Source organism: Sphaerodactylus townsendi, linkage group LG07 (genome assembly GCF_021028975.2).
Source record: "Sphaerodactylus townsendi isolate TG3544 linkage group LG07, MPM_Stown_v2.3, whole genome shotgun sequence".
Classification (NCBI taxonomy): domain Eukaryota; kingdom Metazoa; phylum Chordata; class Lepidosauria; order Squamata; family Sphaerodactylidae; genus Sphaerodactylus; species Sphaerodactylus townsendi.
Window position 1 is genome coordinate 77320524 of NC_059431.1, and position 26582 is coordinate 77347105.

Genomic DNA, 26582 nt, shown 5'->3' on the forward strand with positions numbered 1-26582 from the left:
ATAATGATGAGATCTTTGTTTTATGGTGCATTCCTGCTCGCCCTGAGTCTACTGTTCTGTGCATGGCCAGGCCACTGTGCTGAGATTGGCTGACAGCACATATGGAGACTAAGGGCGGGAAAATGATTCCCCACAATACTGGGCTCATAACAAGATTGCCAGAAAAGATGTACCTTCCTGGTGGTTTCTGAAAATCCCTGGATAAGGGGGGTATCGTAGGGTCGGACCTGAGCCGAATTTGACACAGGAGCCATGGGGAATTCTCCATTGTCCCGGGACACCTATGGGGGCCATCTTACACTATTTCCCCCATGGGGAATCACCCTGTGTCTGCTTCTCCTCTATTGGTGAAGGAGAGAGATCTTTCCAGAAACTCATGTGATTCTAGATATGGGACTTCAGCAGTTAACTCTTGCTTGATTGAATGAAGCCTGCTTGTAAAATCCTACCAAGAATGCAACACAGATCTTGTGAGTTGATGTCAAGACTTAGTGCACATCAGGCTCTGACAGCTATATTCTGGGACCTTGACACTACCAACCCACTGATACCAATGCCAGGCAAATAAGGGAAACCGAGCAGGGGTGCGATCCAAAGTGATAAACAAGAGGGCCAAATGCTGAGGTATAGTTAAGTCAAACAAAGGACAAGCCCAAGGATGCAAGCAGAATCCTCAAAAGTGAGCAGCAGTCAGGCTAGGCAATCTCTCCACTCAAAAGATAAACTGCTTGGACAAACTCCAGGCCAGAGTTTTATAGAACATGGTGCACAGAGACTGGTCCAGAGCTCAGATGACTTGGCATTTAGGAAGTGCTATTATTGCAATATAGATTGCAATCCTGATATGGCAGATTTGCAGTAGATACAGAGGAAAAGTAGTGCAGGAGGTAAAGTGCTGAAACGTAATTGCTAGAAGCTTTTATTTAAAACATGTCTCAGGCGTCTTAAATAAGAAACTTTACCTTTTGCAAGCCTTGGTTTCCAATTCTAGCTTCGATACAAGGTATGTTATAAATTGCTGGTTTGCATTCCTGTAAAAGAGGCGTGTAGGAGGGGAAGAGTGGGGACAGGACAGAGTACCAGTCTTGAGGCTCAATTTTGTAATACCAAGAATCGTTTGACATTGTGAACCAAATCCGAATGTCCTTTGAGCACACATATTTATGACAATGCAGAAAGATTTGTAATAGAACCAAAGATTCTAATTACTGAAATGCTTGAGACTTATTTATTTAGCAGATGAATTTCACAAAAACCTCACCAAGATATACAGATACATTTCATGTAAGTAATGAGCACTTAATAAGTATCTTCATTCACATTTGACAATATTGGGCTAGTTGCAGGAAGAACTTTTTGCCTGAGATCTGAATTGGCGTATATTCCACTCTCATCCTGCCATGTGTTGATACCATGTCTTCTGTAGTCTGCTGTATCAGTAAACTGAGAATGACATTTTCTGTGAATCACAGAATATCCTCCTAAGTGAGCAGTAACCTGCGGAAAGAAACACATGTATTTATATTTTCTCTTCCCCTCTTTTCGCCTTGATACCCCTCCCAAGTGGGTCATAGGAATCAGAATCTCCTCCTCTTCCTCCTCCTCCTCCTCCACCTCATCATCAAATCCATCTAGCATATTGGGCAACAAGTGCTCTCCAGCATTTCCAGTCTTGGGCGAGTGTTTCAGCCTCTTCCCATGCACAGAATCTAATATGAATAGTAATTAAAGCTTACTGCAAAATGCCCCGGGGCAAGGAATTCTCAGCTGCCTGTATCCAGGACAAGGGGAGAATAGATACCTTTATTTCCCAGTTGCTGCCTTCCTTCTCTTTGATGACCTTGTTAAGGTCTCTTAAAAACTGGAAGGAGAGGGACTTATAGGTGGTACCAGGCACAGTAGAAAGGGTGGCCAGCTGCATCTCATCCCCTGATTGATGGACTCACTGATGAAAACTTGAGAGATAGAGGCTGTTTTACACAGTAAAAATGCCCCGGGCTATATCAGGGGGCGCAGCTGCCGCAGCGCTCTTTACCCTGCTGTTGACTTCGCACTGCTCCCTGGCTCTTCTCCACTTGCACCACAAGGTTTTCGGCAATGTCTTCTATGAATCTCCCCACCCCCATTCCCACACTCACTTTCACCACTTTAGTTGACTCTGCACAAAACAGGTGCTGGGAATTGGCGCCCTCACCCCCCCCCCCCTAAAACCCCTGCATGTGCAAGGAAATTGCGGTACTCCAACCACCCCCGTCTGAACTCCTTGCATGTGAAGGGAATCACTGCCCCCCCATTCGCAGAACTTTCACATGCCGCTTCTCTGCAAGATTTCTCAAGCTTTTTGAAAGGTTTCTCCCTCCGTGTTTTTAATTCCACTGCAAGTGGGGGAGGCTGATATAGTAACTAGTTTCAGACTAGGATTAGGAAGATCAAGGTTCAAATTCCCAATCTAACATGGGAGCTTGCTAGCGACCTTGGGTCAGTCACACACACTCTGTCACCTAACTTACCTAATGGGGTTGTTGAGAGGATAAAATGGAAGAGAAAAAAATAAGGTAAATTACTTTTGATTCCCAGTAGGTCAAACATCAGGGCATAAATGAAGTAAATAGTTAAATAAACCATTGGCTCAAATTATGTGTTGTCACAAAATGTTCACAAACTTTTAAATTACTGAAACAGGAAGGTTAGCTGCAGCATTTTCCCAACACGTCCTTCTGAGGTTGGACTGGAGAAGGAAATGGCAAACCACCTTTTAAACACAGATTGCCCAGTAAACACCCTAAAGTGACACCACCCCATGAATCAGTAATGCCCCTGTGCTTGCACGGGGGACTATCTTTACCTTTTTACTATCATTGTAGAAAAAGAAAACTGCATATTTTAGAAATAGAATTCCACATGTGCTATTGACAGAAAGGGCAGTAGACATGCACTTGTGTAAATGCTTTCTTTTATGGGCTGCTATAGATAACAAAAATATCTGGCACTGATTCTCATTCTGCTGAAATCTCCGGTGCATAGAGTAAGGAACCCAGATAAAGCATTATGCTTCAGTACATTTTCCTTCCTCATTTGCATAGTCCATTTTGCTGCATTTCACACATACTCATAATTTTATAGCATACCATGCACACAAAGAGATCTCTCGATTGCCCTACAATAAGTGCAGGTTCAAATACTGTGACTTTTTTTCTGTCAAATATCTGAATTATATGTTTATATTTCAAACCTTTCAAAGATGGGAATCATGTTGCTACAACTTTTCCCAAGGGCTTAGCTCCAATTCTTTCTAATTGCACAGTACAGCCATAATAAAGAAGAAAGCGCCTGGTGAGAAAGAATGCACTGTGCACTACAGAACCACACTGAGAAGCAGAAGAAAGTGCAGGTTTCAAGCCACTGTCAAAATGTGTTGCTAAGCAATAACTAAAAATTGGATGTCTTACATTCAGTTTGCATGGAACAATTGCTTGGTGGAGGCTACCTGAAAGCACCTCTGTGTAGCCACTGCTACACCATATCGGTCATAAGCAAACAGTGCAGGAAAGCCCCTTTGTATTCCCATACACTTACATATGTAGTATAGTCATATGGTGCAACGTAGTCTCTTTGATAAATTGTGTCAAGAAACCTGAAAGACATATACAGCACAACTAATTTTATTCTTTTTTAATCTGACCAACATCTGAGAATTTACTGAAATATAATCTGAAAATTATAATTAAATGTTCAACAAGCAAGACAGCTACCTGGCCAACGAAACTGGGAACACTATTTTCTAAAATTGTTCACACAACAGTTTGAAATGGTATTACATTTTACAGAAATTGTTATTTCTTGACTTAGCCCTTCAATCAGAATGCTAATTTTCAGCAACCTTTGGTTTATCTAAAATATTGATATCACTTAGCTGTCATACACTCAAAGCAGTTTCCAGATATACAAAAAAAACCCCATACCCATTAAAACATTAAAACCAATAGCAGATTCAAATTATCAGCCCTACCACAGCTGATCAATTTCCAAAGGCCCTTATGAATAATTGAGGTTTGGATTCTGTTCCATTATTTTTCTGGCTTAAGAAAATTTAGTAATTATGCCCAAGGTCCACACTTTAAGCAACAGGTATAAAATATGACATTTTTATACCAACACTCTAAATTAACTTTTATTGCTACGTGGTAAACAATATTCAATAAAGAGCTTCCATTCTGTATGCTTTTAAAATAATAATTTAAAATGAAATAATGTACAATAATAATAATTGTGCATATCTACACCCAAACTATTAACATTTTTCATTATACAAAAGCTGTTTTGACTGTGAGGTCTTCAAAACTGCAGTACAATAATTGACATTAACACAATTGTAATATCCCCATATTGCTGAGAGAGGATGATAAACATTTATGAAAAGTCCTACTTTTTGTGCCAACATAAACAATTGCCCAAATATTGGGGACCTACATGGCAGGAAGAAAGAAAATCCTCCAGACATACTGGCCAGCTGCAGCAACATAATGAGATGTAAACCAGAGTTTTCAGACCCCAGTCTAGAGACTCTGGTCACTTCAAGAGCTCAGAGGTAACACAAGAGTAGGTCCTAGTGTTCCAATAGTATTTTTATTACCCTTTTGATATACTTGCTGAAAAAAGCTCTCAACAGCCAGCAGGAGAGAAAGATAGGGAAAGGAATAATTTAGAGCAAGAAAGAGCAATAAAACAGAAGCTGATGTTATTAAGCATTCTTTCACTGCTATCCAACTCTTTAAAGTGATAAGGTAACCCTAGCAACTAGGACTTACTACTACAAATCTCTTAAATGGTGGCAAACTGTGCTCGTCACCCCACAAGTCCCTTGAATGAACCAAAAATGTTACTGCCTATATATGCAAGAGGAGATCAGTTGATCTGGGACAAGAAACTTAGAGTGATATAAGATCATCCTAGCAGTCATCCACATCCAAAAATCATGTTATCTTCAACATGCATTCACCACTGACAACAGTGTATATAAAAGCAAAGAAGCAGGTATAGCTTTCAGCAGCCCTCAGCGGTCAAACCTTTTGAAAAATAAAAGAATATTTCATGGGAGATCTTACAACAGTGATGGCGAACCTATGGCACGGGTGCCAGAGGTGGCACTTGGAGCCCTCTCTGTGGACACGCGCACACAGAGTTCGTCATGTGGGGGACGGAAAATCACCCCCCCCCCCCGCATGCACACACATCTAGGCTGGCCTGGGCCACTGAGCACGATGTGCACACACCACAGTGAGCAGGGAGGACTCAGCTGGCAGGCCTGGTGCCTGTGCTCCAGGTGGCTGCTGCCCGAGGGGGGGGGGCGCAGAGGAGGCAGAGATGCTAGAGGGGCACACAGCAGTGTGCACGGGCCTTGTGGGAGGCTAGAGCAGGCTGGCCCCTGCTCGAGCGTGTGGGGCAGAGAAAGAGGGAGCCAACCGTTTTTTTCTAAACTAAAACCTCACCATTTGGGTTAAATTGCTGGGATGGCACTTTGCAATAAATAAGTGGGGTTTGGGTTGCAATTTGGGCACTCAGTCTCAAAAAGGTTCACCATCACTGTCTTACAAGCACACAAGATCTTTGCAACGTGATCAGAAAGCATCATTAATACCAATAGTGGTGAAAGTAAAATGGAAAGCAACCCTTTAAACCCAGAGATAGATCCAGCAACCAGAATTGGGAGAACATCTCTGGTACTTTTCACACAACATAATAGGATGTCTTGGGGACATTTTTTAAAAAGCATTTGCTCATTTTTTTGTCCAGATAGCACAGACAAATAAAGAGTTTGAGAACTGATTTTTTTTCACCTGAACGCCATTTTCTGTCGCCAGCCATGTGCTGAAGTTCCCCAGGGAGGTTTTCCTCAGCTGGCATCACTGCTGCTTGCCTTTTTAGTGATTAAATTACATTTATCAACTCAGTTTTCCTTGCCCATTATGGCAATGTGTTGTTTGTCTGCTTTTTAAAAATTTCAGGGAGGTATTTTCAAAGCCACAAAGACTTGATATGAGAATCCATGCTTATTTTCGTATCAAGTCTTTGTAGCTTCAAAGATACCTCACTGAAAATAAAAAAGACAAACCACACATTGCTGTACCAAGGACATAGGTAAGGGGGGGGGGTTCTCGGGTTTAACCCCCCATTACATGTCCAAAGTTCTGCCCCCCATTTGTGCATTTTTGTATTTTTAAATGTTTTTTTGTTTTTGGCCTGCAAGGGCGCAGTTTTTAGGCTAGCAGCACCAAAATTTCAGGGATTTTTTGGGAGACTCTCCTGATGATACCACCCAAGATTGGTGAGGTTTAATTCAGGGGGTCCAAAGTTATGCATTCCCAAAGGGGGTGCCCCATCCCCCATTGTTTCCAATGGGAACTAATAGAAGATAGGGGCTACACCTTTGAGGGTCCATAACTTTGGACCCCCTGAACCAAACTTCACCAAACCTGGGTGGTATCATCAGGAGAGTCTCCCAAAGATACCCTGAAAGTTTGGTGCTGCTAGCTTAACAATTGCGCCCCTGACAGCAGGCACCCCCCAAATTTTCCCCAGATTCTCCTTTTAAATCCACCCCTTCGGCATGGATTTAAAGGGAGAATCTGAAGTCCCCAGTTTGAACATTGAAAGTGATGCTGTTTCAGGGTGGGGGATAATCCACCCCAAAACAGCATCACTTTCAATGTTGTTTTAACTGGGGACCCCAGATTGTTCCTTTAAGGTGGATTTAAAAGGAGAATCTGGGATCCCTAGTTTAAACATCACTGAAAGTGAAGCTGTTTGGGGGTGGATTCCAGCATCACAGTGGCCGCCAATGGGGGGGGGGGGGCTGAGAGAGCTCAGAAGAGCTGTGACAAGCCCAAGGTCACCCAGCTGGCGTGTGTGGGAGTGTACAGGCTAATCTGAATTCCCCAGATAAGCCTCCACAGCTCAGGCGGCAGAGCTGGGAATCAAACCCGGTTCCTCCAGATTAGATACACGAGCTCTTAACCTCCTACGCCACTGCTGCTCCTTGCCCATAGGGACGTAGGTATAGATTTTTATGGGGGGGGGGTTGGGGGGCCACACCCCACCTGCCCCTAGGGTATGGCCACGCCTCCCCAAGCCCCGCCCCCATTCTAGCGCTTATAAAAGCAGCTCTCCGAGGCTGGGGACGGCAGACTCCCCTGCCCCCACCAGCTGGGCTCCCAGCTGGCACCTGGCAGTTCCTTCTGCCCTCCCCTCTGGCTAGAAGCATAGAGGGAAAATGGAGTCCGGTGCAAAATCTGAACCCCCCCCCCCCGGCAGCCGCTGTGATGCTGGAATCCACCCCCAAACAGCATCACTTTCAATGATGATGATGCCAAATTCTCCTTTTAAATCCACCTTAAAGGGAGAATCTGGGGTCTCCAATTAAACAACATTGAAAGTGATGCTGTTTTGGGGTGGATTATCCCCCACCCTGAAACAGCTTCACTTACAATGTGGCATAGTGGTTAAGAGCAGGTGCATTCTAATCTGGAGGAACCGGGTTTGATTCCCTGCTCTGCTGCTTGAGCTGTGGAGGTTTATCTGGGGAATTCAGATTAGCCTGTGCACTCCCACACACGCCAGCTGGGTGACCTTGGGCTAGTCACAGCTTTTCGGAGCTCTCTCAGCCCCAACCACCTCACAGGGTGTTTGTTGTGAGGGGGGAAGGGCAAGGAGATTGTAAACTCCTTTGAGTCCCCTACAGGAGAGAAAGGGGGGAATGTAAATCCAAACTCCTCTTCTTCTTCTAAACTGAGGACCTCAGATTCTCCCTTTAAATCCATGCTGAAGGGGTGAATTTAAGAGGAGAATCTAGGGAAATTTGGGAGGTGCCTGCTATCAGGGGTGCAATTGTTAAGCTAGAAGCACCAAACTTTCAGGGTATCTTTAGGAGACTCTCCTAATGATACCACCCAGGTTTGGTGAAGTTTGCTTCAGGGTGTCCAAAGTTAGCTCCCATTGGAAACAATGGAGGATGGGAGGCACCCCCTTTGGGAGTCCATAGCTTTGGATCCCCTGGACCAAACTTCACAAAACCTGGGTGGTATCAGTAAGAGACTCTCCTGATGATACCTCCCAGGTCTGGTGAAGTTTGCTTCAGGGTCCAAACCTGGGAGGTTCAGGTTTGGTGAAGTTTGCTTCAGGGTCCAAAGTTATGGACCCTCAAAAGCCCCCATCTTCTATTAGCTCCCATTGGACACAATGGAGGATGGGGGCACCACCTTTGAGAGTCCATAACTTTGGACCCCCTGAAACAAACCTCACCAAACCTGGGTAGTATCATCAGGAGAGTCCTCCAAACAATCCCTGAAAGTTTGGTGCTGCTAGCCTAAACAATGCGCCCCCTGCAGGCCAAAACTCGAAAATACACTAAAATGTTTTTAAAACCCACAAACGGGGGGCGGAGCTTCGCACATAAATGGGGGGGGTTGAACCCGAGAACCCCCCCTTACCTACGTCCTTGGGCTGACAGCAGGAAAAATCACACTGAAGTGGCAAAAAATGGCAAGTGGGAGAAAGCAAAGTAAAACCTCTAATTCAGGTGGGAAAAATAAAATGCTTCCTTCCTCTCACAGGCAAGGGGAAAAGGGGTGAAAACATCTTGGTGGGGTGGGGTGGGGAGTTGCTGGTTTAGCATTTTTGGAATAAGCCATTTTGAGCAAAAATAAAATGTTTTCTAAAAATTGGGGGGAGGGGGCTTTGCAGAATTTCTTCAAAAAAACTTTTTTCCTATCCTGAAAATGTTTTATTTGTGCTGTGCAGAATTCGCCTCTGACAAGTAGTCACATCATGTAGGAATACATTAGCTATCTCTGGGGCAGTACTTTTGCAGGCTGATATGAAAAGGAATCTACATTTATGTGCCCCATCACATACAAAGCAGAGGACAGGAATTATTTTTACCTGAAAAAATATGTTAAGGTGAGGAAAACTCCAATTTTGTGATCCCCCCCAACCTCCCTGCACTTTAACCAGGGCCAGTGTGAGGGGAGACTGCACCCGGGATACAGGTGTGCCCTGCGCCCCGCCCCACCCCTACCCACCCCGGCCCCGGAATACCCCCGGAATGCCCCACCACACCCCCACACCAGCACGTCACGTCCCCCACAGCACTACACCACTGACTTTAACTCGCTGCCTTGCTCCCAGCCTGTCTCAGTTCTGGTTTTGCTCCAGGGTCAACACAGAAACACTTCTTGTTGGGCAGAAGAAGTTCAGCTCTCCTCAAACACATATTTCAAGATCAAAATATACTCACTATGAATCTGAATATGGCACATACGACAAAAATAAGCACAACTCCCTCTGTCTACACAAATATCGTTTTTAGGAGGAGTTGGTGGGACAGAAGACAATAAATATAAAGTTTATGGGACCTGGTTAGATTACACACTGATACATTCTGTAACCCCATCCATTTCTCAGTTTGCTGTTTCTTTTCCTTCTCAGCTGTTCTGATCCATTCTTAGGCTTGTGTTTCAGGGCAATAATAAATAAAAGTGAGTACAATTCCACAATGGAAAGAAAAGGCCAAAACAATGTGAACATAGAGATTAGGCTTCTTGTCCACTTATGTGTTTAACATTACTGGGAAATTAATTTTGTTAAATCTCTCCCCTGGCATTTTGTGCAGCAAACAGTTTATCAGATCAAGCCAAGCATTTGACACTTGTTGCGAATTTGGTAATGACAGAAGGCCTTGACCAAGAGAGGAGGAGGACGAGGAGGAGGAGGGGGTGGGGGTGGTGGTGGTGGTGGTGGTGGTGGTGGGGGTGGGGGTGGGGGTGTGTGTGTGTGTGTGTGTGTGTGTGTGTGTGTGTGGTGGCAGGATGGATATAAAATAACAAAAATAACTTGCTGATGAGGTACTGAAGTCCTTAATACAGTTGGTTCTTGATCCTTAAAAATTTCCAGAGCTTAATATAAGTGTCTGTCTAGCAGTATGAAGGGGAAAGGGGAGAGACTATTCTTCTAATTAGCTACTCTTATAGATAAAGCCAGCCCTAATATGCTGACCCCCCTCAACCAATTATAGGGCTGTCTTCATGGAAACTTTCAGGGAATGTGCAAACTGACTCCCTCCCAAGTAAAATTCTCAGCTGAAGTATGAATTCCAATAATGACTGCCTGGGAACATGTCCTTGAGATAGACTGTTATGGAGGAGTGCGCTCTGCACCTGCAAAAAGGCTGGAAAATGCCTCCAAGGTAAATAATCTCTTTACCTTTTTCCCCCCCCCCCCCCCCATCCAAATATTAACCAAGGCTGACGCTGTTTAGCTTACAAGTTCAGGGTTGGATTCTAACAGTGCAAACCAACGGGGTTAGACTGTAGGAACTAGGGTAGCCCCCCCCCCCCCCGATACTATGCTTCCATGGACCATGCAGTGCCATCAAAGTAGAGGGTCTTGCACAAGCAGAGGCGTAGCTGGGCCATACTGCGCCCAGTGCGTGCTCTGCATTTTACACACACACACACACACACACACACACACTTTAGTTCAGCCTTATAGTGCAGACTGGGAAAAGCATTCACTTGAGGCTGAAAACAGGCTGGTGGGAACTACACTTCCCAGAAGCCCTTGGGGCTCGCAAGGTCTCCTGGGAAGTTTAGTTCCCACCAAGCTGTTCTCAGCCTCAAATGAACAGGCCACTTTTCCAGCCTTCACTTTCAGGCTAAACTAAGGTAAGGGGGGGGGGGGGCAGGAGAGAACCCACTTGAGAGGGAGGATTGCTTGCACCACCCCGAAAAGCGTGCTTTCCTGGTGCAATCTTGCACGCGCCCCTCCCCTGGTAGCTCTGCCTCTGTGCACAAGGGGATGTGCCTACTGCAAGTGGAAAGGACTTTCAGGAATGGAACAAAGACCTCATTTACTGGTTGTTATTTTAAAATTCATACCAAAGCATATAAGTTACAAGGAAGCAAGAACTCCAACAAACCTTGTACATAAATATCTCTAGCACTCTCTTTGCAGGTCTTTTTTCAGACATATAAGGGTGTGTCAAAATACTGCAACAAAAATATTGGTTATGATCCAACTAAGTAAACTCTTCTCAGTCCCACTGATATCAGTGGAACAAAGTTAGGTAAGGTACATACTTAATTGTTCTACTGAAACCAACACACCTTAATAATGCATTGTGATCATAATCAGAGTTACACATTCTTGGACCACTGAAGTCAGTGGTGTTAGAAGGGTGTAACTTTGCTTAAGACAACAGTGTAAATATGCTTATCTTTAACTAAACCTTTATAGAAGCCTGAATCACCAAGTTGGACCTGAGATTTTTAAGGCTCTGGGAGCTAATCAGAGTCACCTACAGTCGCTACCTGGATGGGAGAGTGGAATGGCTACATGGAGGAACACAAGGCCAAACCACCTCTGTTTCTATTGCTTTGAACACTCCACAGTTGGGGTGGCCATGAGTCCATTGTAACTTGACAGCATATTCTTCTTCGAATACTTAAAACTTGCATTTATTTTCCTGCATAGTTTAAAACACTCCTTTTCACTCCATTGAACAAACTGTTTATATATTGCCTCTTATATATTAACAAAAAGCACACATTCAACACAGCAAATTCTGAAACCGTATGGAATTATACTTCTTTCACAATGTTGAGCATTTTATTATATTAACATATATCAACTAAGGTAATGATTTGGTAGGTTACATGCAGATCATATTAAAACCAACCATAACTTAAATTGTCATACTAGAAATAATCCATTTCATGATCTCACATATCTCATTGCTCTAGTTAACTGCCAATCAGTTGATTTTTTTAAAAGTGGCTTTTACTTGGATTTTATTTACTGCTCCACTAGCTTTCTACTTAGGATCATTTACTTCACTGTTTTGCATTTCAAAGCCTCTTTTAAAGTTTACAGTTAGCCATCTTCTCTTAAATCTCAATCATAATGCTGCAGAAATAATTTTTAAAGTATATATTTTGGTACGTAAACTGCACAAAACTCCAATAAGGTTAACAGTGCTATGTTTTTATTCAACGTAGTAAAAAAAAATCAAAGCAAAACAAGTTACTGATATTTCCACCCTTGGGTATACTTAAAAGTTTAGGCCAGGGGTCTGCAACCTGCGGCTCTCCAGATGTTCGTGAACTACAATTCCCATCATCCCCTGCCAGCATGGCCAATTAGCTATGCTGGCAGGGGCTGATGGGAATTGTAGTCCATGAACCCTCGTTTTAATCTGGAGCCTGCAGGTTGCAGATGGTCTCAAACTTTCCAGGAGGTAGGGAACCTCTTGGCTCTCAGATGTTCCAGGGACTTACTGAATTCCCATCAGCCCCCTACCAGCAATGGCCAATTGGCCATGCTGACCAGAGAGCTTTGATGGGAATTATGGGACTCCTGAGCTATCTCAGGCACGATTCCACTAGTCTAAACTAAAAGCTAACAAGAAACTTAATTGATCTCTGAATGAAATCACTTACACCTGCTAGAGAAAAAATGGCATTTTCTTGAAAACAAGCTCTAAAAATCCATTGTCATTTAAAATGAACTCAAGTCACATAGTAGTTCAATTCAGTTCCCTTTATTAGGCAAAAGTTAAATTTGAGTTCATAAAAATGCACATTGAACACAGTATACAAATTACAATTTTAGCACTGTTGCCTTCGCAAGAACATTTCACAGCAATTCCTAATTTGATATTTGGCAGCTATGTAAGGTCAGTGTAGGATAAGGGAAACACTGGAATGACAGTGGTATCAGTTCTGGGCACTTCCCCAACATTAAGGAGGAGGACAAGCTTTATACAGTATACATACATTTCAGAATTACAGCATAATTTTTTTAAAAGGGGGGAACCTGCAAAGATTTGCGGGATACACCTCATTTTCCCCTTCTCCATTATTTCTTCTTTCCCTTTCCTGAAAGCCTCCATAGCCTCTCCATGTTTTCTTCTTTCCTTCCTACCTAACACCCAGCCTACATTTATCTGCTTCTCTGTCTTTAAGTTTTTCCTATCCCTCCCCCTGCCAGCAGCCTCTGCCTAAGAACACTGTGGCCCAGCTGTGTGGTGCTGGCCACTGGGCAAATACCAGTTGCATGGTAGGGAACCCTCAAGAACTTGTGGGGTAGCCCCTCACTTTCCCCTCTTCCCCTCATATTATTCCCTTCCCCCATCGCAATCCCCATATCCTCTCCCCTCACCCTGCCACATTCTCTCCTTCTCAGCCATTCACCAACCTACCTTTTATGTGCCTCCCTTCTTCAGCTATATTTCTTATTTATTTACTTCAGTTTTACCCTACCTTTCTCCACAGTGGAGACCAAAGAAGTTTACATTATTCTCCTTTCCCCCTTTTTTATCCTCACAAGAACCCTATGAGGTAGGTGTGATGGACTGCATAGTAAATATTTAAAAAGTGCAAGCCAGCCAGTGGAACAAGGTGCTATCACAACATAGTGGGGGGAGGGGGACTTCCTAGGAGTGGGAAAGAGCCCTGATTGGTGGAGCAACCAGCTGACTCAGAAAGGGTGAGTATCTCTTTGAGAGGAAAATGTTATAAGCTTTTGAATCTGGATTCTTGCGAGTTAACACCAAGTCCTTTAAAATGCATGAGTTAAACATCTATTCTGAGGAAATTTCAGTCAGGGGGTGGATCTGGTTTGAAATATACTGAGTTCAGTGTGAGCTGAAAGCTGATAATACACAGACAGGAGAAAACTGAACATTTTATTTAGTGGTAAAAGCTAAAGGTGGAATAGCAGTGAGACTTATCACAGGTGACCATAAATAAAAGGGGAGGGAACATGTCTTCTGGGTGAAGAATTCCTAATCCAATTAGTACAGGAATTATACACACAGGTGGATTCCCAATCTGGCATAAGTATGTTCTGCTAAAGTTACCTCTGGAGGGAGATTTAGAATAAGATTTAGAATAGCTAACAGTGTGAAGACTGTATGAATATTGTGTGAAAGGGTACCTGTTAGAACCCAAAGTCAACATGAATCCATCAGCCAGTAACATCTAACTGAACCATCTTTAAGAACCTCTCATAACATCTGAGAAACTGGGGAAATATAAAAAGTCTAACTTAAGAACTGTCCCTGCGCCAAAACTGGTATCCGTATATAGTTATCTCTTGCCTAATTTCCATCCATTTGAAATATTTCCTGTTTTTACTTGAATTTGATGAACTTGCCTCAGTTCTCTGGTACCTTGAAAAGAGAGGTTTGCCATAAGGGAAAAACCTGTTCCCTTCACCTTTCTGGAGTGTCTAAGGCTGAGCAGATGCACTTTAAACATCTCCTGCACTACATCAAAACAGCTCAGTCATTAGAAAAGGTGGGAAAACCTGCCAAGTGTAATTAGGAAGCTGCTCAAACCTACCACAAACAGTTAGGATGAAGGGGCCAGCCACGGTAGGGTAGGTTGAAAGTATGTGACTGGTCCAAAATCATCCAGTGAGCTTCCATAGTAAGATGGGAATTTGAACCTGGGTCTCCCAGACTCTACTCGGATGCTCTAACCACTACACCATGCTGGCTTTCATAGAGTTGCTGCTGCTGAGGAATAGCAAGCATCCAAGCCTGTTTGATTCATGCAAGTCAAGCGGTATCAAGTCACCCAAAGGTCGCCAACCTCCAAGTGGGATCTAGAGATGTCTCAGAATTACAACTGAACTCCAGACAACAGAAATCTATCTCCATAGAGAAAATGGCCTGCTGAGACCTCTTCTCTCTTTAAACCCTGTCCTTCTCAGACTTCACTACAAAACCTCCAGAAATTTACAACCCTGGAGTTGGCAACCCTAGTCAAGCCTGGTTCCAACCAATCCTCTCTAAAAGGCCAAAATAGACCTGGAAAGGGACCTGCCCTCCACCTTTAACTGGCAGATCCAGGCCAGGAATCTATGGGTTGCCTAGCAATGATCACAGCCGGATTCAACTGGTTGTGGTGGGTTTTCCAGGATGTGGCCATGGTCTGGTGGATCTTGCTCCTAACATTACACACTGAAGGAATAGTTTCTTAAAGCTACAGGCATTCCATTTATCTTTTTTGGGATTAAAAAAAACAATGTTTGTTTGTTTAAATTTCACTTTTTTGCAAACTTGGGGCCTTTTTTAGGTTTGCAGAAAGATCTGTCATAAAAGCCAACACAGACATGATGAAGAGATTTGCAGGCATTTATACATGAAACCACTTGTTTACAGTGGTAGTAGATCTATTTTTTTAACAAAAACAGAGACCATGCATGAAAAAGGAACTCTGTCCTTCCTGCTTCATCTTACAGTTACTTCATTGCTTTTAGGACTTTCTTCCACCTTGGTTCACTTCCAATATTAAAGTAGAACTAGGAGAAAAATTCCTAAAACGTCAGAATGCAGCAAGGTAATTAATTCCCCTACTTCCTTTACTCATACAATTTTTGTTAACCATCTAGACCTCACAGCCTGCTTTACAGTGCAATCTTAAGCAGAATTACTCCATTCTAAGCCCACTGAAATGAATGGCCTTAGACTGGGATAACTACTGGGGTAACTATTTGTTGTGAAGAGGCAGTCATATGTCTGGCCATGATATATTTAATTCTATATAATACTAGCGGGGCCTGGCCACACGTTGCTGTGGCTTATTGTGGTGAAATGGGAAAGGAACAGTAGCAGCAAATCAATTGCAGAGGCCATCAGTACATGCTCATGCAAACATGCAGCCTGATACTGGGCGATGTCAGTGATGTGTGTGCCCTCATTCCTTGGTAGGGGGGGAATGGAAAGGCACACCTCCCACACATCTAGGCTGGCTGGTCATGATCCTTTACCTGGGAGTAAGTTTGGTTGGTGGCAATGGGTGTCGCTTCTGAGGCGCGACACAGCCATTCAAAGTACGTAACGGTTGCTGTGCCAAGCTTACTCCTGAGTAATGCGTGCCTGGTTTTCTTAACTGTAACCGCAGTATTCAGGGAATCTATTGTGCCTGGTCCCTCCCTCCCGTCCCTTGCATGTCTCCCCTCACTCTCTTCCCTCCCTCCCTTCTCTTCCTTTGCATGCCACCCCCCCCTCCTTCCCTTCCCTTTTCCTCCGCTAGGGTGGGTGGGTCATATCAAGATGCTGGGCCCCCTGCCTCCCCTCCCTTGCATGCCACCCCTCACTCTCTCCCCTCTCTCACTTCTCTTCCCTTACATGCCTCCCCCTCCGTCCCTTTCCTCTCCCTCCCTCTCTTCCCTTACATGCCACCCCTCCCTCCCTTCCCTCTCCCTCGTGTGTATGTGTGTGTATGTGTTTCACTTCCATTCCAGTTACTGCCTATGTGCTGTTTCCACTGCTTATATCTGGCCATCTGAGCGAACATTCTAAGCAGCATGAACATTCTAAGGCTGACAGTTACACACAGGCAGCTGCATGTCCTTCATCATGGAGTGCCAGAAAAAAGGCATTTTATCTGGGCCAGGTGTGAAATTTCAGGTATGTGAACATCTAAAAACACTCTCACCTGGCTGACTATGGTGGCTGGGAATTTTCAGAGGAATTGGCCCAGCAGTTACTGAGTTATACTATCATCATCAAAAACACTGTTAGCTTTTTATATATATAGATATTTCTGAATAAAACAATTGCAGATTCTTAATTTTTGAGAATGAGCCACTATGTGTACCTATACAGTTTGCTACTGGTTGATTTGTACTGGGAATACACATGTTACATTATAAGGAAGGGTCATAATAATCCGTTTCACCTCAGTCACGCTTTCTCCATGTGTAATAGGAAGTCAAATGTCCTCCTTTAAATTGCAAACTCTTTTTTAGTTCCTGTTGTCACTATTACATTGCCATCTGAACTACAGGTCTACTTTCGTTTGCTTCACTATAATAATGAGACTTACTTTGCCCTGCGTGGTTTAAATTCCATTCAAAGCACAGATAATGAACTGATACTGTTTCAATTTTTTATTAATTGTTATTGCTGCTGATCCTATGAGACAATCATGGCAGGGCTAAGTAGCGAATCCAGAATTCTTGAATCAGGTCCCTCTATCACAAGCTGTAAAATCTGTTGGGTATTTTATGATTTTATAGAACATTATTTGTAAAAATATGTTGGCTCTCAGTGTTTAGAACTGCAACCAAGACAAGGTCCTTTTTTTTTTGCTCTCTTTTCTTTTTGGATTGTTTTATTCCCTGCTCTGTAATTAATTTTTAGAAATCAAAAAAGAATTCTTGAATCAAGGTTCAGAGCAACATCTTACAGAGGCAAGAAAATTAAACACCACCACGCTTCTGTTTTCTTTTCCTTATCATCTAGTTACCCACCAAGCAATGTGAGAATACTCCTTGGCCCAGCTGCCTCAAGCTCTTAAATGCTGCCTCCAGTCAACACCCAAAACCTGCTCCCCCCAAGTTTTCTTGCAATTTCAAAACAAAGGGATATCTATTCAGTGACTGGCAATGGAATGGGGTCAGCGATCTTGTTCCAGATGTAGTTTGCTGGGTCATCTCCCACCAGGCAACCCATCAACATGTACAAATGAAAGAATGAGAGAAATACAACTGTACTAAAATAGGTGGAACATTTGATCACGTATCAGCTGATTTATGGTGTACCCAGTTAGCATTTGGATGGGAAACCACCAAGGATGCCAAGGACACTATGCAGAGGAAGGCAATGGCAAATCTCTTCTGATATTCCCTTGCCTTGAAAACCCAACTGGGCTATCATAAGTCAGCTGCAACTTGATGGTACATTACTCACACAATAAGGCTGTACTGCACAAAATGGTTTGCAGACTTGCTTGCATAAATTATTGGGACTTGTAGTCTATACTGCTGTGTAAAGCATATTGAAAGTAGGATTCTATTAGATAATGTATGTACTGTTAATGTGTCAAGTCAATACTCATGCTATGCTTCTGTTTCTTTCTGGTGGTTTCAGACTTCTAATATCTTAATGCATTAGTTATTGAATGTCCCATTTTGTTGATTATACTGACTCACTATGTGTAATTTGCCTTGAGTCCCTGTGAGAAAGGGGGACTATAAACAATGTGTTACCTCTAGGCTTGGTAAGATGAAGTTTAGGACCTCAAAAACTAGGGGGCCTCTGGTCAAGGTGTATATTTTTGACACTGTCATAGGCCTTTCTTAAGAGTATAACAGTAGACTTACCATTTTATCTTCCTAAAAATTCCAGCTTATTCCACAAAATGTTTACAAAATTTGGTTATAGCAAAAGCTTTTCACAATGTCAATTTTAACATTTTTTTCCCATTCACTATGGTATTTAACAGTAGCATCTTATGTCCTTTAGAGGAGGAATTGTGAACTGCTAGGTTTTAAATACCCATCATCATCCTTGGCTTTACTCCGTTTTGCTTAAAACACTCTTCCATCTTCCTTTAGTTGTGAGGGTGGGGAACTGGGAGGGGTCTCTCCAGTGGAATAGCACTAGGGCCTCTCTCTTTATCTAAATCCACCACTGATAAATAATATAAATAAATAAAACACTGGTGTAATCACCAATCAGACTTTTTCTACTTCCGTGAATACTAACATTGTAAAATGATCTGGAGAGTAACGTGGCAATATTGATCCAGCACCTGTGTCAGGAAGCCCTGTCTCCCTGCAAATAAAGAGACCGTATTCAGACTATTAGCAACAAACCAAGACCATTGAAGTTCAACTCCGACTTTAGTAACATTTTAAAAATAATTAACCTAACTCTTATTACTAGCCATGCAAAAAACATCACGAATCATTAAATCAATCACAAATGTACATTTAGAAGCAAAAGTGTTCATCTTCATAGTATTTTCATTTTATAGCAGTTGCTTCATTTTGTCACCGTTGACATCACTACTAGCATACTATTTCTACAAATGGCCACCACTGCTCTCTGCTGGTTGGAGTGTGCTGAAGTGGTTCAGAAATGTATTCATTTCTAACTTTGCTGCTTAGCAACGAGCAAAGTTATCTCATTCTGACAAACATCTACAGTATAGAATACAATCTTCCATCTCAAAAGCTCAGAGGCCTTGTACAACTTTAACTTAACTAACAGAGTCAACATTTACTGGAAGATGCCATTTATTCTTTCCAATTTCTATCCTATACTCGTTGGGTAAATTGTCATCTCTACCACAAATATTTTGGAACTAGTGTAGGAATTCTTGGTATTAAATAACAATAATCACATTCAATATTATTGAGCATGAGTAGTGAAACATATTAAAAAATAAGGGAAGGAATAAGGTATTCTCGCTATAAAGCACCATTAATATTTGAATGCTGGATATAGATTCAAAAGCATTCATAAATACCTGCTAATAACTGCATCTTCAAAATTATCTTCATCCAACAGGGGCTTCTTAATGTTTAATTCCTTAAATTCTTTAAGTCTAAAGGGCTGTGACATATAATCTTGATATGTGGTTTTCCATTTCTAAAATAAGTATTTTGGGGGAGGGAACAAAGTTTACAGATATAATAGCAGTCAGCTGTGCAATGTACAATTATTTATTTCCTTTAATAACGTTTTAAAAACTAGCTCCAGGCCCATTAATTTGCATTTGTAAGGAGTTTTTTTTTAAAGAGAAGCTCTCTGCTTTCCTATTATCTTTCTCTGGCCTCTTTTCTCTGCCATTCTCAGCCCTACCCCACTCTATCCTCACAGCTCTTACACTAACCACTCCAACGCTTTGCCACTAAACTAACCACTACAGCTTTCCCACCCTACTAAACTGAGGTCAGTGGTGTATCCAGAAAGCAGGTTTGGTGCTTTACTATTTGCCTGCTGCCAATGGACCTGGATGGGAGGGTAAGCAGATGGCCGAGGAGGTGTTTGGGAAGGGGCTGGTGGCAATGGGGTTTTCCAGAAGCCCTGGACCTTAAAACAGAGGTGGGATCCAGCAGGTTCTCACAGGTTCCCGATAGTAGGTTACTAATTATTTGTGTGTGCCGAGAGGGAGTTACTAATTGGTGATTTTGCCACGTGATTTTTGCCTTAGTTACGCCCCTCCTCTCAGCAGTAGCGCGCAGAACTTGAAGCAGTCTAGCAGGAGGTGCACCGGCGTGCGTGGCAGCCTGCGCCTGCGTGCATTCATTTCCCACCCAAGGACCGGCGCAGCAGCTGCATCCTTGCCACAGCCCTGCCCAGGAATGCCCCACCCCCGGAATGCCCGGCCACGCCCCTGTTGTGCCCCGCCCAGCCCCATTGGCACTACGCCACAGTTTGAATCCCACCACGATGGGAACCTGTTACTAAATTTTTTGGATCCCACCACTGCCTTAAAGCCCTGACAGCATGAATGGAATCTGCTGATGAGAGCAAGCGTAGCATATTATCTCTTTGCTGATATGAGAATATAAGAATCAGCATGCCCATCCTTGTACTGCTCACTGCTGTCCCTGTCTCCATCACCTGATCCTCCCAACTGAAGAGGTTTGTACCATTCCCCCACCCCATGGCCTAGCAAACACTTATTTCCCTCTTCCCAGATGAGATGCAGTAGCTATACCATGCCTTAGTTGGGAAGAGAAAAGCCCATTAAAAGGATAAATGGGGGGAGGGGAGTGGGAGATGCAGGACTTAGCTCCATCCCTGTCCAGATTTGTTGTGGGTGGAGCATCTGCATGGACAGTCTCATAGCAGCCACTGAAGAGTTTCTCCTTTGAGCTGCAGGTCTGCCTTTGATCAGATTTAAAGGAGAAAGTCCAGAGAGCTCCGGAAGTGTGATATATTTATAAAGGCATCTAGAAGTTGGAAGGAACAGCACTGCTTTGGCTTTGATAGCTGTACAGTGAGTAAATCTAGGTAAAAGCAGCTTGTTTAAGTATTGCCAGAAGGAGAAGAATTGAAATATCTTTTACGTGAACGTTAATCTCTGTTGAACCTGGACATCTTGTTGAATTTTGTGAACATTCTGAGTACTCTCCACTACCCAGTCAAAACTGTTAACCTGAATGCTATACATTTTTTTAAAAAAAATAATACTATTAGTACTATTTTTTTTAACTTAGCAATTGTAAAATTAATGATTTTCTAGGCTAGGATCCCATCAAGCTAATAATGTTTGTAAGAACAATTTGACCAATGTGATACCCTGTTTAAAAAACAACTAACAAAATGTGCCATCTGAAGCACCATTTCTGCTGTTATCTAGGATGGCAACTAAATCCTACACTGAAGTATCCTGAAGTATCCTGCCAGCATAAGCAGGAGATATACCAGAATAACTGGTGATATACAGAATCTAATATAAGCGATCCACCTGTTTATACTTCAACATGATATGCAACCATTTGTTGACAATGGCCATCTGTTGTTGACAAAATGCACACACACACAGCAAATATAAAGAAAGAAAACATTCAGAAACCAGTTGGAGAGCATTTCTTCCCAGAAAGGAGAAAAACTTTTTTTTAAAAGTCTTCAAATGAGTCTCCAAGAAAATTGGCTGAATTTATCAAGACATTTTTTCCTAGGATCTGACTAAAGAGCCACCATTTGTCAGCCATTACAGGGACTAGTCATAATTCCAGAAAGCTTGTCATCGCTTGCTACGTCTTAGAATGGTCAAGGTGCTCATTTTGAATATATTTGAGTTTTACAGAGAAATGTCACAACCTATATTTCTTGAATCCCTTGACTTTTTATCCCCACTTTCATAAGTCTTCTCATCTAACGATTTGGCATTAGTGTGCCAAATTATTTATTTGATAAAGTGAGCTCTGGTCAATGAAAGGCTATCCACTAATAAATCTGTTAGTTTTTAAGATCCCCAAGGATCATTTTTAAAAATTTTGAGGCAAAGAACTGTATGTTTACCTCCACAGGAACTAGTTTTAGTTGGATTAGAGACAATTCAAAAAGAAATAAACATAATAATTTGTAAACAAACTTTTCTGCACACACCATGAACTCACCTGAAACTGGATGTGTCTGAGTTCTGTAGTACATGCATCTGCAAGCATTTCTAGTCAAACCAGCTAGCAGAAAAGAGGTCCTTTAAATTTTATTCTACTATCCCCTATTGTGTCTGCTACAAAATCAAATTCTTGGGCAGCAAGTTGTAAATCAAATTAAGTATAGAATAAAGAGCTGTCTGCTCAAGGCAAACATTCCATAATTCACCTTTGAGATTGAAAATCAAAACCAAGGCTAAATGTTGCACACAAGCCTTTAATTAAATTTCTTCTAAACCATAAAGTACACTAACAGTGTTCTATCCAATTGATGGTTCTGGAAAAACGAGCTAGCATTTACTCCTGCTTTCTTAATACCCTTATCCAAAAGCAATCTCATTCTTTGCTTTTTATGTATTTATAACTCACTCCCAAATGTGCTCATCAGAAAGCACATTGTGCAGGGATGGTTTATATAAATGTATGTAGGTTTTATATTTTTCCCAAAGCTGAATAATTTGTTGGTCCAACAGCAGTCAGATCGAACTTCTATATAATCTCAAACAGTTACATGAGAAGAATGCTGATATGGTTTTGATATTCTAGACAATCATATTGTTTGCTTATTAAAATAGTGCTCTAATGAAACAGAATACATGTAAGGTAACACATGCATATCTAAGCAGATAATTTCTATAAGCAGCCTGGATGGGAAAAAAGACACTGGGAACCACAGGTAAGCAACTCTGAGGTCTTCAGGGGAAGAGTAGGTTGTAAGATACATAATAAGAATACCCTTGTGGCTTTTTTAAACAGTAATTATAACAGCAACCCAAGAACATGATTGCAAAGTTAGTTCTTGTATGGATTTTAAACTCAGTAGCTAGGGGGGAAAATAAAAAGGGAATATATTATTTTATCAATACAAATTGTAACGTATTTACAAGAGGCCCTATGGCATCTTGAACACTAACTCACTCGGATATTGTGAAGATTTCAGTCAGATGACATTAGTGCTTGCTTCATCAGACATATGAAGCAAGTAAGAGAAGACAGAGAATATATTCATACATTTATTTATTTTCATACATTTCAGTACCATATTTTCATAAATACTTTACACAACAGGAAAAAAATAAACTTACATAAGGACAAGACAAAGATAACTGAAATTCAAATTGCTGGCTAGGATAACCAAAAAACAATGCTGTGAAATTTCTTTGTTAGCCTACAGAAACTGAAAACTGCAATTGTATATATATTTGCTGACATTTGTTCCACAGAACATAAAGGAAATTTGCTGCTCAGTAAACAAGTACTAGATTGGCTGTAATTTTTTCACCACAGAGATAGTCTAATGAAAGATTATGAACAAGCTCTAGGTAGGCTGAGACTCTCAGAAGGTGTGCATGGTTTGGAGTGAAAGTAAGTTTAAACATCTCATTTGCCAAGTACACGCCCTTTGAATGAGTCTAAGTAGCACATGAGATACCAGTCTTTACTTTCTTTGCTATAAGAATGGAGATGTTTTCTTTTAACTTCTGGAAGTAATTTATTTGAAGATTTTTAGTTTACCTCTGTCCAACTGCATCCTATGAGAGGCTAAAACCCATCCCATTGTTAAGTAACTGCAAGTGAAGGACTTGCAAGGACTTGAGAAGATCTCATTTGTCCCTCCCTCATTTCCTTCCCCCCTTTTCTGAAAGTCCCCATAGCCTCTCTCCTTTTCCTGCTTCCTTTTCTTCTTCCAACCCACCATCTTACCTACTTTTATCTGCCTCACTATCTTCAGCTTCCCCTCCTTTCCTTCCACAGGCAGTCTCTATCTGGGAAAACTACGGTTCAGTTGCACAATGCCAGATGCTGGGCTGGAATGGGATACATCACTTTCCTCCGTATCCTGCATCCCCACACTTTTTATTTTTCGCTCCTTCTGGCAATCCCCATATCCTCACCTTATTTATTTATTTATTTATTTATTATTTCGACTTTTATACCGCCCGATTCCCTGCTTCATTCTTTCCTTCCCACCTACCAACCAAACCACCTTTTCGACAATACAGTAAACCACCTGTTATTTGCCCCCATGTTCAATTATATTTATTTACTTCATTTATACCCCTTTTCTCTATGATGGGTACTTAAAGCAGCTTACATCACTCTTTTCCCCTCCTCTGTCCTCACAATAATTTTGTAGGTAGATTGGCCTGAGAAATATATTACTGCCCCAAGGTCAAGCAGCAGACTGTGGATTCAAACATGGGTTCTCCCAGATCCCAGTATGAAACCCCAATCACTACACCACACTGGCTTTCACGTTACGGCTGTTGTTGAACAGGAGCAAGCAGCCAGGCCTAGTGCCATGAGTCCCCTGGCAAAAGCCAAAACAGGTCTGAAAAGGGCCTAGCATTTTACTGTCAGCAACCAAGGTTTGAAGGCTGGCAATATTATTGTGATTGCCTATTATTGTGATTTCCACAATGCCAAATACCAGTTGCTGTTTATTTCTTAAAGGTAGAAGAGTTGCTTCTGTTATTTGGGGGGTTAACCCCTTCCCCATGTATTCTTTTAAGATTTCATGTTTTTCCTGAAAACCTGGGGCTTTCTTGGGTTTGTCTTGTCTGTTCATGGTTCCAGTCTCCAAATTTAAATATCTACAGACGGGTCAACGTTGAGAATTAGATACATTGATAATGTATCTAATGTCCATTCCAGTCCTTACATATAGACTCAAGTGAGAATTATTTACTACAAAACTATATGTGCCACAACTCCTATTTTCCCCTACCCCACCTGCAATTCCCCCTGTAACTGTGGTTTCAAAATGTTCCTAAGGAATTTTCATGTCATATTTTGGATATAAAGAAGTGAGGTCTGACTCACAAAACTTTATGCTGAAATAGACTTTGTTAGTATTATATATATGCCACTTGGTTTCTGTTTTCTGTCACATGAAAGTGATAGAAGAGTTTCTTACCTCATTTATAGTTCCAAGTCTCCAATAGGTAGAGCGACACAAATTTTTAGACCCCGAAGGAATTTCATGTATATCATAATCCTTTGGTTCAGCCTCTCTGTTTTGGTGCCTTTAAGTTAAAAAAAAAGGGAGGGAGGTAGCTGAAATTAAGGCATTCTGGGCATTTCTAGAAGACACATGTATCACCCCAAAACATACAAAACATCTATGATCATTGTTCTATTTCTAGGGGGTACTGTGAACTTTTTCAAAATACAACTTGTAAAACATTTTGTCAGGAGACTATGGCAAGACACAAAATATGCTTTAAAGGAATCAAAATGGAAACATCAGCTATATTTTGGACTGCAAGGAGAAAACTAGAGCAAGGAAAAATTGTACAGGCTCAGTTTTCCGTCTTCATCCAGGAGACGTCTTTTACTTACCAGAGGTACACAAAGGTGGGTCTCCCATAGTGGGCAAAGTTGGAGCGCAAAGTCAGCGCTCCCCTGCGCTGCATCACATCTGGGGGACCTAATTCCATTTTCAAAAGTTTATTTTTTATCGCAACTCCCTGGGTACTAAGCTGCAAACATCCATAGGTAAGAGGCGGCGGCAGCAGACAATATCTCACGTCTGTTTACATTATTTCACATGCCAACACGCTCCAAACTCCCTCTTCCCAGCTCAGTAAATACTAATAAAACTACTCCTCTACACTTTCCAACCCTTCACGATCTAAACTCTCCTTGACAGCTAGCTAGAGCATATCAGGCAAGAATGCTTCGAGATACTCACTCATCTCCACAGTAACCATAAAGGCTTCCCAAAGGCACGAAAATTCAGGAATCACTCCGCTCCATGGCCGGATCTATTTTTTGTTGCTATTGTTGCCGGGCGCCCACTGCGACCCTTGCGGCGATGAAGCCACGATAAAACTACATTTCCCAAGATGCAATAGTATACTTAGCTCATGAGTTAACAGCTTTTTAAATAAAGCGTCTGTGAAACCATTTTTTTGTAGGTAGTTTGAAAGGGTAGGTCGCCTTTGCAGTACTTTCTCGTAGACAACTATATTCCCTTTCATTTAAAAAAAACACCCAGAGGTTCTGAATCTGAGGACTACCTGAAATTCGGCTTTACAAGTCAATGTGCCACCGTATCCACTGGCGTAGGGCACTCACTCTTCATGCATTTAGATATAACTGTTTGTTATTAAACGAGAAAGACAGGCAGATCTAGTCAGCCCTGGTTCAAATTACCTTGTACATAGAACTGCCAACTCTAGTGTAAGAGGAGGTTCTGTTATCTGTATGATTCAACAGTTTTTGTTGGTATATAACAGAGGTAGGGAACCTTTAACGCTCAAAGAGCCATTTGGACCCGTTTTCCACGGGCAAAGAAAACACATGGAGCCGCAAATAATTTTTGACATTTAAAATAAAGATAACACTGTATATATTGGGTTTTTTTACCTTTTATTCCACTCATTCTGAGAAGCGTATGGATGCGCCCGCCCTGCTGCCTACAGGGCGGGTAAGGATGGGGCCAGCGGCTTGGCCTTGCCGGCCGCTGGGAAAGCGCCCGCCCCGCTCGAACAGGGTGGGCGAGAGAGGAAGCCTGCGGCACGGGCAATTGGTGCGCCTGCCCTGCTGCCTGCAGGGCGGGCAAGGATGAACCGGCGACTCGGCCTTGCTGTCCGCTGGGAAAGTGCTCACCCCGT

At 42.2% G+C, this 26582-nt stretch overlaps 1 protein-coding gene across 2 annotated transcripts; it reads right to left on the minus strand.

Moving 5' to 3' along the window:
• Nucleotides 1-1214: 1214 nt before the first annotated feature.
• On the minus strand, nucleotides 1215-25651 carry CFAP95 (cilia and flagella associated protein 95). Of its 2 annotated transcripts, XM_048504051.1 has the most exons (6): nucleotides 25306-25651; nucleotides 24881-24989; nucleotides 19320-19441; nucleotides 18554-18622; nucleotides 3577-3634; nucleotides 1215-1497 (listed from the first exon to the last, which is right to left on the minus strand). In XM_048504051.1, exons 1-6 carry the CDS (start codon nucleotides 25401-25403, stop codon nucleotides 1300-1302), a joined length of 654 nt encoding a protein of 217 aa, XP_048360008.1. In that variant the 5' UTR covers nucleotides 25404-25651; the 3' UTR covers nucleotides 1215-1299. The 2 variants fall into 2 exon arrangements, with proteins under 2 accessions (XP_048360008.1, XP_048360009.1); XM_048504052.1 differs by lacking the exon at nucleotides 18554-18622.
• Between the last annotated feature and the right edge of the window lie 931 nt (nucleotides 25652-26582).

What these genes read in the sequence shown, in the direction of transcription:
- CFAP95 (XM_048504051.1), bottom strand. Translation starts at nt 25,403, where the DNA reads ATGGAATTAGGTCCCCCAGATGTGATGCAGCGCAGGGGAGCGCTGACT. An exon ending in GACTTGGAACTATAAATGAG is followed by an intron (nt 19,442 to 24,880) that starts GTAAGAAACTCT and finishes TACTTATTTTAG; the next exon opens with AAATGGAAAACCACATATCA. An exon ending in CATATGACTATACTACATAT is followed by an intron (nt 1,498 to 3,576) that starts GTAAGTGTATGG and finishes TTCTTTCCGCAG; the next exon opens with GTTACTGCTCACTTAGGAGG.